This window comes from Erythrolamprus reginae, chromosome Z (assembly GCF_031021105.1).
Source record: "Erythrolamprus reginae isolate rEryReg1 chromosome Z, rEryReg1.hap1, whole genome shotgun sequence".
NCBI lineage: Eukaryota > Metazoa > Chordata > Lepidosauria > Squamata > Dipsadidae > Erythrolamprus > Erythrolamprus reginae.
Window position 1 is genome coordinate 23,437,849 of NC_091963.1, and position 15,520 is coordinate 23,453,368.

At 38.3% G+C, this 15,520-nt stretch overlaps 1 protein-coding gene across 3 annotated transcripts in view; it reads left to right on the forward strand.

Annotated features, from left to right (window-relative positions):
* The window catches only part of MPP7 (MAGUK p55 scaffold protein 7), a 134,017-nt gene that overhangs the window by 104,015 nt on the left and 14,482 nt on the right, over positions 1-15,520 (forward strand). For 2 of the 3 annotated variants that reach the window (XM_070729414.1, XM_070729415.1), the window contains exon 12: positions 12,430-12,600. The exons of the other annotated variant lie outside the window; for it this stretch is intronic. In XM_070729414.1, coding sequence (XP_070585515.1) covers positions 12,430-12,600 — 171 coding nt within the window. The remainder of the gene's footprint in view (positions 1-12,429; positions 12,601-15,520) is intronic. 3 annotated transcript variants of the gene reach the window in all.

The following is a 15,520-nucleotide window of genomic DNA, read 5'->3' on the forward strand; positions in this document are numbered from 1 at the left end:
TCGATCTGCCAAACTGCTGGCTGCCGGTGATCAGAAGAAGTAGCTTGCAGTATTTCACTCTAACCACTGTGCCACCAAGTCTCTTACATATATGGAAGAGATGTTCTTCCCCTTGCAGGTGGGGAGGAAAGCTTTCAAAATCAATATTTTCATAGGATAGGTGGAAAGGTTTATTTCCATGTGAATTTATTCATCTAATAGATACTGTATATGCCACTGTTCACATAGCGATGGTCATATTTGCGTATTAGAGATTTTTTTCCTCCCATGAATAAACTGAGATACCGTTAATTCAGTTTTCTTCTTAGTAGACTTTCTTAATATACAAAGCAAAATGATTTTTCACTTGCATTACTTAATATTTTGTGTGTGCGTTTGTGTATAAAGCTGTAATTTAATTTTCGATTATGAATATTTGCATACATGTTAAATTTTGTGCATTATTATCTCAATGAGGTTAATATTTTATAAGTAAAAATTATAAAGATTAAAAGCCCTATTATTATTTATTAGTAGATAGATGACTAGTTAAAACAATCTTTAAGCAACAGTAAAATAAAGCAGTAAAACAGTAAATTGAAACAATAAAATAAAGCAACAGTAAAATACACTATTACACATATCATGTAATGAAGAACCAAGTTTTGTTTTATCATCATAAAACTTACATTCCTAGCATGAAAACTTTAATAGTTTTTAAATTGGCGTGATTTTTGTTTATTCTCACATTTGAAAGCAGGTTTATTTATTATTTCTGTATGGGATTCAAGTGTTTAAATTTAGCAGCTCTCCCATAATAAAGCTTGCACTTTAGTAAGAGCTGAGCACGTTTACTATATTGCTTTGCTGTGTTTGGGTACATGGAAGGCCAAAACGTCAAACGTGCAAACTGCTATTGGTGATATATTATTTTGGGTTTCTATGCTCATGGGTGCGTATGTGCATTTATGCACACTTCAAAGGATTCTTGAGATCTAAGCTGCAGGCCTAAATGGCATCCTTTCTGAAAACTGGAAAATGTTTAGTCTTGCTCCTGTTCTTAGTGTCTGAATTATTCATAAAACATTTTTTTTAAAAAAAAACCCTCATTGGATGTATTGGCTGTGAAATGTTAGTTGAAAAGCAGACATAAACATTTCTGTGAAACCTGTTGTGCTCTGGGCTGCTGGAGAAATGGGGCCAAGGATGAGGTTTCTGCATATAGGAGCTGACTTTTCAGGGTCTCTCATTGACGTTATGTGGGACAAAGCCCTTTAGGGAAGAGTTTGCTTTTCTTCAGCTATGCACTTTAGAACTGGCAACGAGCCTAAACTTGCAGGAATAGCTATACTTTCTGTAAAATTAAGGCCAACTGAAAAAAGAGAGAAGAATTTTCATGCTGGGACAGTGACTTATTGGATCAAGTTGTAGCCATTTTCTTTTTTCTCTAAGCATAATTGCTTTGCTGTTGAAATTTGAATGGCGTTGGCAAGCGTACCCCTTTGCCTCCCCCCCCCTCAACAATGCATCTGAAATTACAGTATATCATGAAGTAGCATCGTAGCTAAGGCACTATAAAGAAATGCTACTTAAGTTACTTTTCATTTTGGTGGTTTTGGAATTTATTTCCTCCCTTGGATTGATTGATCATGTGCTATCGAGACTGAGTCTACTCTTAGAAACCACACGGATTTTTTTTCTACGACAATCTGTTCCCAAACTGGCCCTTCAGATTTTATGGCAATGTGCTCTTTTCCACTATAGTGGGTTCTATCCACCTTGCCGTTGGTCATCCTCTTTTCTCAACTTTACATACTTGATGTGTCCAAAGTTTAATTGTCAGAAATAGGCGATAAATTACAACCCGCGTGGACTATAATAAATCATTTCTGGAGGTCAATAGATTAAGAAAGACTTTGCTTTCAAACAAGGTTTATTTTTATTATAAAAGTAGAAAAATAAAGTATGCCATAGGAGGCATATAAAATGCGTCTTTACATCATGGCAGCTAACAAAGGACTAACAATATAAAAATGGAGAATCTGGAGAGGGCGGATGTGATGCATTAATGATGTGGCAGGATTTTACATCATAATAGGAGGAGTTAATAAAACACAAACTGTTAACTATTTAATTACTTAATAACTCTAAATGTCTCTGAATGTCTCTGGGGCTGTCAATATTCAGCGTGACATTAATTATTCCAAATTCAAGTGAGAACTCTGGATTGACTTGTTCTGGGAGCCGTTTGTTGGGTTGTCTGTCTATTTTTTGTTTCTTTAAGCTATCTATGATATTTTTTAGTTTAAAAGCATCCATGGTCTTTCTCTCCTGCTTATTCATAATTCAAGTGTGCTCTCATAGTGTCACAGGAAAAACCATTGCTTCTACACCTGTGATCTTGTAGGTACTGTCCACCCTTCCCAATTATATTGATTTGAATTTAGGTTTCATATTTCTGAAATGTCTAACCTGTCCAATTTAAATTTAGGAAGCTCTATTTTCATTTCAGTTTTAAAACAAAAGAAGATATACAGTGATACCTTGTCTTACAAACTTAATTGGTTCCGGGACGAGGTTCTTAAGGTGAAAAGTTTGTAAGACGAAACAATATTTCCCATAGGAATTAATGGAAAAGCGATTAATGCGTGCAAGCCCAAAATTCACCCCTTTTGCCAGCCGAAGCACCCGTTTTTGCACTGCTGGGATTCCCCCTGAGGTTCCCCTCCATGGGAAACCCCACCTCTGGACTTCCTTTCGTGTTTTTATGATGGTGCAGGGGAATCCCAGTAGGGGAATCCCAGCAGTGCAAAAACAGGTGCTTTGCTGGCAACGGAAGTCCTCCGGACTTCTGTGTTTTTGTGATGCTGCGATTTAACTGAGGCTCCCCTCACTGGGAAACCCCACCTCCAGACTTCCATTGCCAGCAAAATGACCGTTTTTGCATTGCTGGGATTCCCTTGCAGCATCACAAAAACATGGAAGTCCAGAGGTGGGGTTTCCCATGGAGGGGAGCCTCAGGAGAATCCCAGCAGTTCAAAAACGGGTGCTTCACTGGCAACGGAAGTCCAGAGATGGGACATCCCAGTGGCGGCGGTGGGTTTGTAAGGTGAAAATAGTTTGTAAGAAGAGGCAAAAAAATCTTAAACCCCGGGTTTGTATCTCTTCTTTTTTTTAAATAAAGTTTTATTGGTTTTTTTAAAAAAATACATAAAACAAACATATAACAGTGCACAGTGCATGTGCCCATCACCTAACAATAACACACACCCCATCACCCCCGCCACCCATATAAGAGGATTCAAAAAAGATTTATTTATTTATCTGTTATTCCTTGGCTCTATCTTGCGTCAAATATTACTAAAAGAGTGATTGCAATTTATTTTTCGTATTTACATCACAGATTCTACTTAACATATAATCTTTTACCTTATTCCATCGCACCATCAACTTCTCCAATTTATTCTCATCAAAATTGTTTAATCTTATTTCCATAATTTCAAAATGTATGTGGTCCACCATGTACCAGTACCAATTTTTTAACGTCCATTTTGTAGAATCTTTCCAACCTAATACCATTACCGCTTGGGCACTTTCCAATGCTGCGGCTTTGATTTCCCTGAATTCTCCCAATTCCCTATATTTAATTAAAATTGCTATTTCTTTTGTAATTATCCAGTTAATGTTTAACATTTTGTTAATTTCGTTCTGCACTACATTCCAAAATTTCTGAATTTCTGCACACTCCCAGAGCATATGTATAAAAATTCCCTTTTCCTGGCACCCATGCCAACATTTACCCTTCTCTTTCCCCTGGAAGTGTGCAATTTGTACTGGTGTAAAGTACCATTTATGTAAAATTTTCCTTCTCATCTCTCTAACTCTCGTATTTTTAATCTTATATATATTTTCTATTATTTCTTTCATTTCCCCTTCATTTATTAGTAAATCGTCTTGCCAGCATCTTGTCAAACTTTTTGTTACTTCCTCTTCCATCTACAATAGCATTCTGTATATATTGCCGGCTTGTGCTTTGCTCTCATTTATCTTTTCTCTTATTATTTTTTCTAAGTAATTTTCTTCTCGTAAGAAAGCTTCTTTATTCTCACTTTTATTTAAATATGTACTTATTGCATTAATCTGCAACCATTTCTGTTTACCAATCCACCATTCCAATCGAGTTCTGCTGACTCTTCCATCTTTCTCATATAATTGTTCAATTCTCGTTATCCCTTTACTATTTAATACCTTAATGATTCTACTTAAATTAACATCATCCCCTATATTCAATACATATAACATTGATAGCCTGGATACCCTTATTCCACTTTTCCTCTGCCATTTATACCATATTTCTAAACATGCTTTAAAAGGATCACTTAATTTACTGGTTTCTATTCTACTCCAATTTTTAAATAATAATTCTTTGTTGTTTATATTATTGATTTCTTTTTCTAACTCTACCCATTTCTTCCCCCCCCCCATAACTGTAGTTCCATTAACCTTTCCATTTGAAACGCATTGTATCTCGAAAAGTTTGTATCACGAGGCGTTTGTAAGACGAGGTATCACTGTATTTTCCTTCTTTCTTAGACTAGCACTATGGTATATAAAATGGTTTTTGACTTTCTGTTAGGTGCTGTCCCCAATTGAAGTTCTTTCTTTTTTTAAATTTGTATTTAAGTGAATGATAGACTGATAATTCATTTCTGAGTATAAAAGAAAAGTATAACTCTTAGAAAACAGTTGAGTAGAGGAAATATATGGCCCTGTCCACTCACCTTCAATGATTTTAACTTTTTTGAAGATTGGTGTTCACTCTATTTATATCACATATTGCTTACTCCCACACACATGTACAGAAATACAGTATCTTTCCTATATTAATAATAAGCCTTTTTCTGGCTTTAAGATGTGACATCTTCATCAGCTTAAGCTTTCACAATAAATACTTTTCACTTGAATTTCTACAGTTGATTTGGCAACAATAGATTATGCATTATGTGCTTGAGAGTTGTAGATAAGCTTTATATTTAATTAATAAAAATAATTAAATATAAAGCATATCTACAACTCTCATAAATGTCTAAAAATTCTAAAAATCCAGCAAAGAAAGAAATGCACAAATGATTATTAACATTTAGTAAGAGCTTAACTATCTGGCTCTATCTGTGGCTGCTACTTTTTTCTGCTGCTGTGAATTATTAAACTGCAGATGTTTTCCCATGACTGATCAAATAGAAAATTATTTTATTCAAATTTCTCCAAAGTTAGGCCTACATTCAGGTGGTCTTCCTGTAACAGTGATAATTCAGACTGCAGTTTCTGCCATTAATACATCCCAGCGGCCAGTCAGGTCCCACAGAGTTGGCCTTCTCCAGGTCCCATCAGCCAGGCAATGTCATCTGGCGGGGCCTAGGGGATGCCTTCTCTGTGGTGGCCCCGGCCCTATGGAACGAGTTCCCCCAGAGATCCAGACTGCCCCCACTCTCCCTGCCTTCTGTAAAGTTTTAAAGACTCACCTTTGCTGGCAGGCCTGAGGCCATTGAAATTTTTATACCATGTCCTGCCCATTGAATGAATGTTTAAACATGATGTCTGAATCTGTTTGGATGGTTTTTTAACTATGGGGATTTTTAGTTGTAATTTTATAGAAATTTCTATCATGTGTATACTACTTGTTGTAAGTCACCCTGAGCAGGGTGGCAACTAACTAACTAGCTAGCTTGCAAGCTAGCTAGCTAGCTAGCTAACTAACTAACTAACCAACCAACCAAATTAACTAAATAATTAATTAATTAAGCAAATAAGTAAATAAATAATTAGATTTGTATGCCGCCCCTCTCCCCAAAGTAAGTGAGAAAATGTGGTATCACATGACCACACTGCTTAACACGAAATTTCTAGGATTTTATCAAATCATTCTGGATCTTTAAGTGGGGACATCATGTGAGTGCCATTTGCTATCTCCTGCCAGTTTCCCCATCAACTTTGCTTATAGGAAACTGGTACATAAAATCGTAAATGGTAAGTATGTGATCATGAGAATGCTGCAACTAGCATAAATAAGAGGACCGGTCATGAATACCATTTATTTAGTGCTATTGTAAGTCGAAACGGTCACTGAACAAGTGCCGTTTAACCAGGGCCATGTGTATTTCTAAAACCCTAGTAATATTTGCATGAGCCGGGGTGGCGCAGCAGGTAGAGTGCTGTACTGCAGGCCACTGAAGCTGACTGTAGATCTGTAGGTCAGCGGTTCAAATCTCATCACTGGCTCAAGGTTGACTCAGCCTTCCATCCTTCCGAGGTGGATAAAATGAGGACCCGGATTGTGGGGGCAATAGGCTGGCTCTGTTAAAAAGTGCTATTGCTAACATGTTGTGAGCCGCCCTGAGTCTGAGGAGAAGGGCGGCATAAAAACTGAATAAATAAATAAAATAAATAAATAAATTCTCACTATTACCAGAATTAAATCATTAGTATTCTTTGTAATCTCCATGTATCACCTTGAAAGTTTGTGTCTGTGCAAATCCGGTTCCGAGGCCTGCTCCACAAACAGATAATCATCCTGTGCAGCTGCCTCAGACAGTGAGTCCAGCTTAGGTAGACATGCCATGCTGCGGGCCTTTAAAAGAAAGGCTTAAAAAGAGCAGGATTAAAGAGGCCCTTGAACGCCAGTCTGTCTGAGAACTCAATGTCACGGTCAGATCCCCCTTCTCCAGCAACTCCCCTTCTGTAAGGAAGGATTCCTCCCACTCGGACTGACCATGGGGTAGAGATAAGGGGCCTCCCTGAGGGGAACCCAAAGGTCAGCAATGGCCCCTAAGGCCTGCCCTTGGCATGGGAGCCAATTAACCTGTTGAAGATCTTTAGAAACTTCCCTAATCACCTGGGCGATCCCTTGACAGGCGATTTCTGCGGCTGTCAGAGTGAAAGATGCCTCTGGAGCTCGCCCATGTGCCCCCACGGTTTTCTATGGGAATGCTCTGTGGCTAGGCCACCAGCGGGGCAGACACGCTCCCTTGAGCAGTGGCCTGATCTCTGCCCATGAAGTGAGACCAGGATCTGGCAGGCAAAGTGGTACGTCCAATTTGCTGCTGCGCTGGCCCAGCAAGAGATGTGATGTGGCCCCCCAGGAATGGCCAATGGTTAAACTGTTGACAGGCCTTGTTCCAGGGCCACCTTTTTAGCTTTTTTAGTCAAGTGCCTTCTGACGCTGTCTTGCGGCCTTTTCCGCAGCCCTAGATGCCTTCTCTTGGGCCTTGACCTTTATTTGGATGGCAGCCACCAGTCTGGCCGATCGTGGCTTGCCCAAAACCTTACCAGTTCTGCCGCACAAATCCCAATGACCGGTTAGGTCCCACAGAGTTGGCCTTCTCCAGGTCCCGTCATCTAAACAATGTCGTCTGGCGGGACCCAGGGCAAGAGCCTTCTCTGTGGTGGCTCTGACCCTCTGGAACCAGCTCCCCCCAGAGATTAGGATTGCCCCCACCCTCCTTGTCTTTCGTAAACTCCTTAAAACCCACCTCTGCCGTTAGGCATGGGAGAACTGAGACATCTCCCCCTTGCCCATTTAGTTTTTGTGTATGATTCGATTGTGTGCTTGTTTTTTTTTATATATTGGGGTTCTTTTGGATTTTTTAACCTAAAACTGTAATTTAGATTGCGAAATATTAGATTTGTTACTATGTTTTGTTTACCATTGTTGTGAGCCGCCCCGAGTTTACGAAGAGGGGCAGCATATAAATCCAATAAATCTAATCTAATCTGCCAGAAGATTGAGGAGACCCATCCTCCTCCTGCAAGCAGTTGCATCTAGCACCACTGTCTTTCACTGCAGCCAGAAGAAAATGTTAACAAGCACCACATACTGGCACCACATTCTAGTTCAGATGGGACAAGAATTGGCCCCACCACAGAAAGGGGGAGTCTTACATGTATTGCCACTGCCACAGTGATAAATCAGGCAAGACAAGAGAGCCAGTGCCAGGAGCCACTGAAGAGAATATGTTGCAGCTGTGACTTCCAAGCCTCCAGGAATGAGCCAAATCTTCCCAAAATATGGAAAACTCTCTCCAAGCTCAATCCTAAAGAGAGCCAAGGGGGAAACTGGCACAAGGATCCGCAAATTGTACACTTGCAATGCTGCAGTCAAGTCAAGACAATCCCATGAGAAGAACCGAGGAAAGATGGGAAACTAATATTTTGGGCACCAAAACCAACCAAAAAAAGAGATGGCTGCTCCCTCAAACCTGCCACCCACCCAGGGTGGGGAGCAAAGGGAAACACAGTCAGAAGCTCACTACCGCCCATGTCTCAGGCAGGAAAGTGTCCTAGCACAGCAGCAAGCTTGCAAGCCTCAGTGGCTTAAATTTTAAAACGACCACTTTTTTTTTCTTTCGAACGAAAAAGAGCTTCAAAATAGCCGACCACCCCCTCAAAGCTCAATCTACTTTGGCGGCAAGTCAAGCAGCCACAGCTGGACCACATTTACTCTAGACCAATGTTTTTCAACCAGTGTGCCGTGTGACATGGTCAGGTGTGCCGTGGGGAAATTCAATTAAATTATTAGATTTGTTCTCACATTGTCTTTGTTATTGTTGTGAGCCGCCCCGAGTCTACGGAGAGGGGCGGCATACAAATCAAATAAATAAATAAACAAACAAACAAACAAACAAACATAGGTCCCCAAAGTATGGCCCGCGTGCCGGATACACCCTATGGAGGCCATTTATCTGGCCCACTGCCAGCCAGCTGCCTTCATCCGAACATAAATAGTTCCCTCAAAATCCCTCCATCTAGCAGCAACAGGAAGAGTGAAGGCACAGGGAACGCTCACTGACCAATCACCTTCTAGGATTCATCACGACCACTAGCGTGATGAAAATTTCACAAAATTTCATCTCATTTAGGATTCTTTTGTGTTCATTATGTTTTGGATAACAATGCGTTGACAATATCTTTTTTATTTGAAAAAAAATTATTGGTTTTCAGATATATTTTAAAACAGGCAAATAGATAACAACCAATGACAGACACTGTTAAATATGCAGAGAGAGTTGCTAAGGCTCAGTATTTGAATGTTGTCTCCTGATTGGCTGTTCGTTCTGGTGGGAGACTTGTTACCATGTCAAATAAGGTTTGTTACTTTGTGAAGCCTATAAATAGGTTAAAGACGCGCCACTTTCTCTGAGAGAGAATTGTGCCTATACTCTAACCGATCTGTTTAACCTGACTGTTCCGACTGAGAGAAAAATAAAACAAAATGCTAATTCACCAGTTGACTTCCTCTGAGTATTTTTCAGACATGTTAAAGAAAAACAACAACAACAAAACAACAACAATGAAAAAAATTATAATATCAGCAAACATTTGGTATTTCTGCATTGCTACATCAGATATTTTCATTAATATTAATTAATTACAGTAATATTTGTATTATTTCATACAATCACAAAATCCCTATAAAATCCTTCATATTTACATATTTACATAATAATAATAATAATAATAATAATAATTTATTAGGTTTGTATGCGGCCCCTCTCCGCAGATTAGGGACGGCTCACAACAAGAATAGTAACAATATAACAATGTAACAAATCTAATATTTAAAAAACATCTAAAAACCCCATCATTAAAACTATACAACACAAGCATACCATACATAAACTATATAAACTATATTCTTTATTTTACTAATCTTTAGATATCTTTTGTAATCTATTTATTTCTGTTTCTTAACTCAATCCATCTGTGCCATTTTCCCCAAATTTCATGATACTCAGAATCTTTTTGGCCCCTTAATTCCATCGTCAGTTTGTCCATTTCAGAGCAATGCGTCGACAATACCTTAACCATCTTCTGATGTTAGTCTGCTCTACAATATCTATGCCACCTGCTTTCTGCTAATCCCCTCAGGATGCCGTAGAGCTGAAGAAAGGCCCCTGTTTGGTCAAGATGGGAGCTGCTGCAGAGCGGGAGATTTTAGGCTCTCCACTGGCCACCGCGTCTGACAACCGGCTATAAAAGAGCCGTCAGAGACGGCTGAGTGCTGACTGTGTTACAAGAGCTATTTTTGGTTGTTTTGCTGTTGCCTTCTTGTTAGCTTTAATAAAGACTTGTTATGGTTTACGACTCTGCTCGCTTCAGTTATTGCTGCCTCGCGCCGGACACAACATTTCCTTATCAGATATAATTACCATCATATGAAATAACAATGAAACTCAGTTGGGAAGTAAATATTCTGTCTATTTTGCAGATTTCCTACCTTTAAAGTAATATACAGGTGGACCTTAATTCCTTGCCTCTTTCGCAACCATTCAAAGTTAGAGCATCTCTGAAAAAGTAATTTTATGACGAATTCTCACACTTACAACTGTCAGTTGGTTGTTTATGACCTTCATGGTGTCCTATGTTCATGTGATCTCCAGTTGCACACTTCGGTAAAAATTTGGACCATTCACTCTTTTTCAGCCCAACTTATCTACCAAATTGTTATTGTACGGAAAATAAAAATGGAAAGAATATTTGATATGTTCAATATCTTGGAATTGATTATGAAAAATAATGGGATAAAATACAAAAAAGAATCCTTTGTACATTATTTACATTGACTAAACTAATTTTTTTTTACTCCTTTTAATTTCAAAACTATATTACATTATAATTTCCTTAATTGTTCTTTATGTCCCTTCATGTTCTTTATGTATGTTTAATGAATACATTATGATTTTGATGTTAAAACTTGCTTATTCTTAATGAAAAATCTATTCCTAGTGGAACTAGGTCATGACATTATTAATCCCTGTTTACAACTGCATTCTCTTTGCTGATGATGTTAAACTATTCAACGCCACTGACAATACTTCTATCTTCAAAAAGACCTAGATCTTCTATCACAATAGTCTAATAACTGGCAACTTCAAAACTCAACCAATAAATGCTCTGTCTTACACATCAGCAAAAAGAATCAAAACACGAAATACAAAATAGGAGGACAAAACCTTGTAGATGGCCCTCACTCTGTTAAGGACCTTGGAGTATTCATATCTAATGCCAGACTCCATTGTAACAACATTGCCAAAAACGCACTAAGAGTTGTTAACCTAATCCTGCATAGCTTCTTTTCTGGCAATATTAAACTGCTAACCAGAACATACAAAACGCTTGCCAGACTAATCCTCAAATACAGCTCAGCTGTCTGGAACCCGCACTGCATATCGGACATTAATACAATTGAGAGAGTCCAGAAATATTTCACAAGAAGAGTGCTCGCAAGAGAATACCTTATTTCACCAGGCTTGAAATTTTGGGTTTAGATAACCTAGAGCTCCATCACCTTCGATCTGATCTAAATATAGTTCATAAAATTATCTACCACAATGTCCTACTGGTTAATGAATACTTCAGCTTCAACAGCAACAACATATGCACACAAAATAGATTTAAACTCAATGTAAACCATTAAAAACTTGACTGCAGAAAATACAACTTCAGCAACAGAGGGATCAATGCATGGAATGCACTACCTGACTGTTGTTTCTTTCCCAAACCCCAAAAACTTTAACCTTAGACAGTCTACAGTAATTAGACAAATAGACGGACAGATAGACAGACAGACAGATAGACAGACAGACAGACAGACAGACAGACAGACAGACAGATAGATAGATAGATGTTAAAGAATTCTATGCATTCTATGGTTACTTATTTCAGTTCTGGGTATATTTTAGTTAGGGTGGTGTTTTTAAAAAACAAATCTTGCAAATTTGATTGCCCAAGTATGTTCTTGGTTTGAGTGTCTGCCTTATATGTGAAACCGAACAAATTTTAGAAAATGTCTCCAATTTTTATCTATTATATATATTTATAAAGCCTCAAGAAAAAATAGCTGAGTAATCCAAATGAACTGCAGTATCTTCAAAGTATTTTCTCATTAGTCAACAGATTTAAAAACAAACGAACATTAATTTCAGTGTCCTAATGTATGACTATGCATGAGCAAAATAATACATGATATTTGGAGGATTAGAAATATTTTGTACTATAAACTGGGCTTGAGAAGTGTCAGTCTGTAATCCAGCGTGTGGCGGCTGAGGCTGGCGTCGATAGCTTGAGCTCACAGGTTCGGGGCTGCAGTCCGGGCTACTACAGGATATCAGCCACTGAGCAGTCGAGGGGTGCTCCCTATAGTGGGATGAATAACCGCTGTGAGTAGGCGGTGCAGCCAGTGCCCCCAGAGCAATATAATGAGACCAAGCCTTTTAAAAATAATAATAATAAACATTTTGTATTATAGTCTGTATATACTTACGTGGAGCAATAATGGTGAAAACTTTTATAATACAAATAGTAAATATTTTGCTTGAAGGAACATTTGATTTCGGTGGTTTGCCTTATTGGCTAGTAACATTTATATTCCCCCCTTTTAAAAAAAAACTACAGCTGGTTTTAGGAGAAGTTTCCGCTTAAGCAGAAAGGACAAAAAAACAAACAAGACAATGTATGAGTGCAAGAAGAGTGATCAATACGATACTGCAGATGTCCCTACCTACGAAGAAGTAGCAAAATATAGGAGGCAACTTAATGAAAAATACAGACTTATTGTCTTAGTTGGTAAGTATTAACTCTGTTAAGAGGTTATGTCAAATAATAAAACTTGGACTGTATTGCTTTTAATTTTATTATAATTGTTTTCCATTGCCATGCTTGCTTTGTGTTTTTAAATTTGAAAAATTTTCAAATCTTGATCAGAAACTGTTGTATATGGATATCAGAAATGTTGTATATTTCAACCTTCTCATCCATCTGTTATAATTATCTGTTTTTGAAAAAAAATGAATATTATAATCAAATAATGCAGTAAATTAACTAGTCAAGATAAATGCTTGTTATGTTATTAAGGCTTTAAGAGACATCTGAACATTAGAATTTCCACAGAAGGGGCATTTCATAGTTACAATTGCCAATATTTAAGATCCTGTTCTATATTTATTAAGCATTTCACTATTTAAAAATTAGTGTTTCCAAGTTTTTCAGGAACATATAGCTTTTTCATTACAGCCTATATGTATAGTTTACACAAAAGGAAAGGACTGGGTTTCTGCCTAAGAATTCAGAATTCTTTTGTCCCAAAACTTCGAATAATTTTAGTACCTCCAAAGAATCTCTCTAATTTTCCTTTCCTAAGTCAAATTGTCTTGCTTATTTATTGTTGGTCATCTTCACCATTTTTAGAGCAGACCTGCTCATACCTGTCCACCCTTTCACCAGTCCAGTGTGCCCATTTTTTTCTTGAATGAACTAGTACATGACACATCACTCAACTTTTCAGTTCATCACAAATATGTCCCTTGCCCAGGTTTTGAAGTTCCATTTGAACTATGTTTTTCCAATGTAAGTCTTATTATAACCTCTTCCAAGCAAATGGTCTACACCTCCAATTAGCTACAACCCCTGGCTTATGCTCTCCTGTCATGTTGTTGTTGGTCCTACTCCCATGCATCCATTTTATCCTGAGCTGCATGTTCTTCACTGGTCATTGATCACCTCTCCTGCTCATTATTTTCATTATCATCTTTTCATTGTTGCAATGATAGCAAGTTAAAATGAAGCTTCTATGTTTTTCCACTTCCTCTCCTTACATCTCCTATTTCAAAGTGGGAGGGCAAAAAGCTCAGAGCTGTCAGTGGTACTGATAGTCTGACCACCAACCTAATGTAATCCAAACTTGTATTTCAAGATGGTTTCAGGAACATCTACTAACTTAAGCTGCAATATAGAATTGTTTCTACTAATTTGTTGCTGTTCACTCAATGGGCCAATCGGCCATATTATGTAGGATTCAAATCTTCCCCTTCAGAAAAAATGAAAATAAACATAGAAACATAGAAGACTGACGGCAGAAAAAGACCTCATGATCCATCTAGTCTGCCCTTATACTATTTTTTGTATTTTATCTTAGGATGGATATATGTTTATCGCAGGCATGTTTAAATTCAGTTACTGTGGATTTACCAACCACGTCTGGTTATAAATAAAAGTTATAAATAAAAGCTTTTGTAGTAGCTTTTATAACTTTCATCGATTACTGATTCCTTAGAGCAGTGATGGTGAACCTTTTTTTCCTTGGGTGCCATAATTGAGCCGCCCCAAGTCTGCGGAGTGGGGCGGCATACAAATCTAATAAATAAATAAATAAATTCAATGCCTAAGAAGGGCGAAAACAGCTTCCTCCACCTCCCAGAGGCCCTCTGGAGGCCAGAAACAGCCTCTTTCCCAACTTCTGATGGGCCCAGGAGGCTTATGTTTTGCCCTCCCCAGGCTCCAAAGGCTTTCCCTGGAGGCTCTCTGGAAGCCAACCCCCCCCCCCTTACCTGTGCTTCTGTGCAAGCCAAAAATCAACTGGCTGGCACACACATGCATGTTGGAGCTGAGCTAGGGCAACGGCTCGCAAGTCAGCAGATATGGCTCCGTATGCCATCTGTGGCACCCGTGCCATAGGTTCGTCATCACTGCCTTAGAGCTTTAGTATGTCATGTTCATATCATTTCTCTGACTCAAGAGTAAACTGCTAGGATTTTATTATGTGCCACTAATAATGCTCTCTATTCTCGCATAAATTCTGAAGCTCAGAATGGTACTTTATAATAAACTACAGCGTTCCCTTGGATACATTCCAAGACCCCCCGCAAAAGTCAAATTTCCACGAAGTAGAGATGCAGAAGTAATTACACTATTCTTGGCTATGAATAGTATCTTAGGACATTCCCTAACACTTTAAACCCCTAAATTACAATTTTCCATACCCTTAAAAACCTGTAGATTATTACTGGTACTCACCATTGAAGAAGTTACTTAATGATCCTGATATTTATTAACATAATTATTTATTAACAATAATTTTGTGATGATGCATGATGTCATGGCCGGGGAAAACCGTGGTGTAGGAAAAAAACCACGAAGTATTTTTAAATTAATATTAGTATAGACTTTTCGCGAATGTCGGACCCGCGAAAATCAAGGGAACACTGTATATACCAACTTCTTATACTATGTTATATAAATATATGAATCTGAAGTTTCCCTATATCAGGGCTGTCAAACTGCAGACCAGTTATGTCATGCATACGCCACGGCCAGGCCAGCTCCGCAAAGATAAAAATGTCACAATCTGTCATGTGATGCGATCAGGTTTTGACATCTGTGGTCTAAATACCCGATTAACCTTTACTTATTTTAAAGGTAAGTGGGAACTGTTAGTTGTTCATTTAGATAAAATAGTGATGGCGAACCTTTTTTGGCTTGGGTGCCAAAAGCATGTACAGTGGTACCTCATCTTGCGAACACCTCTTCTAACGAACTTTTTGAGATACGAACCCGGTGTTTAAGATTTTTTTGCCTCTTCTTCCGAACTATTTTCACCTTACGAACCCAAGCCGCTGCTGCTGGGATGAAGGGGTTTCTTTTTTCCCCCTGTTTTGAAGAAAGAAAAGGGAGGGGCGGCTTGGAGGGAGAAAGAGTTTGCATTTTAAAA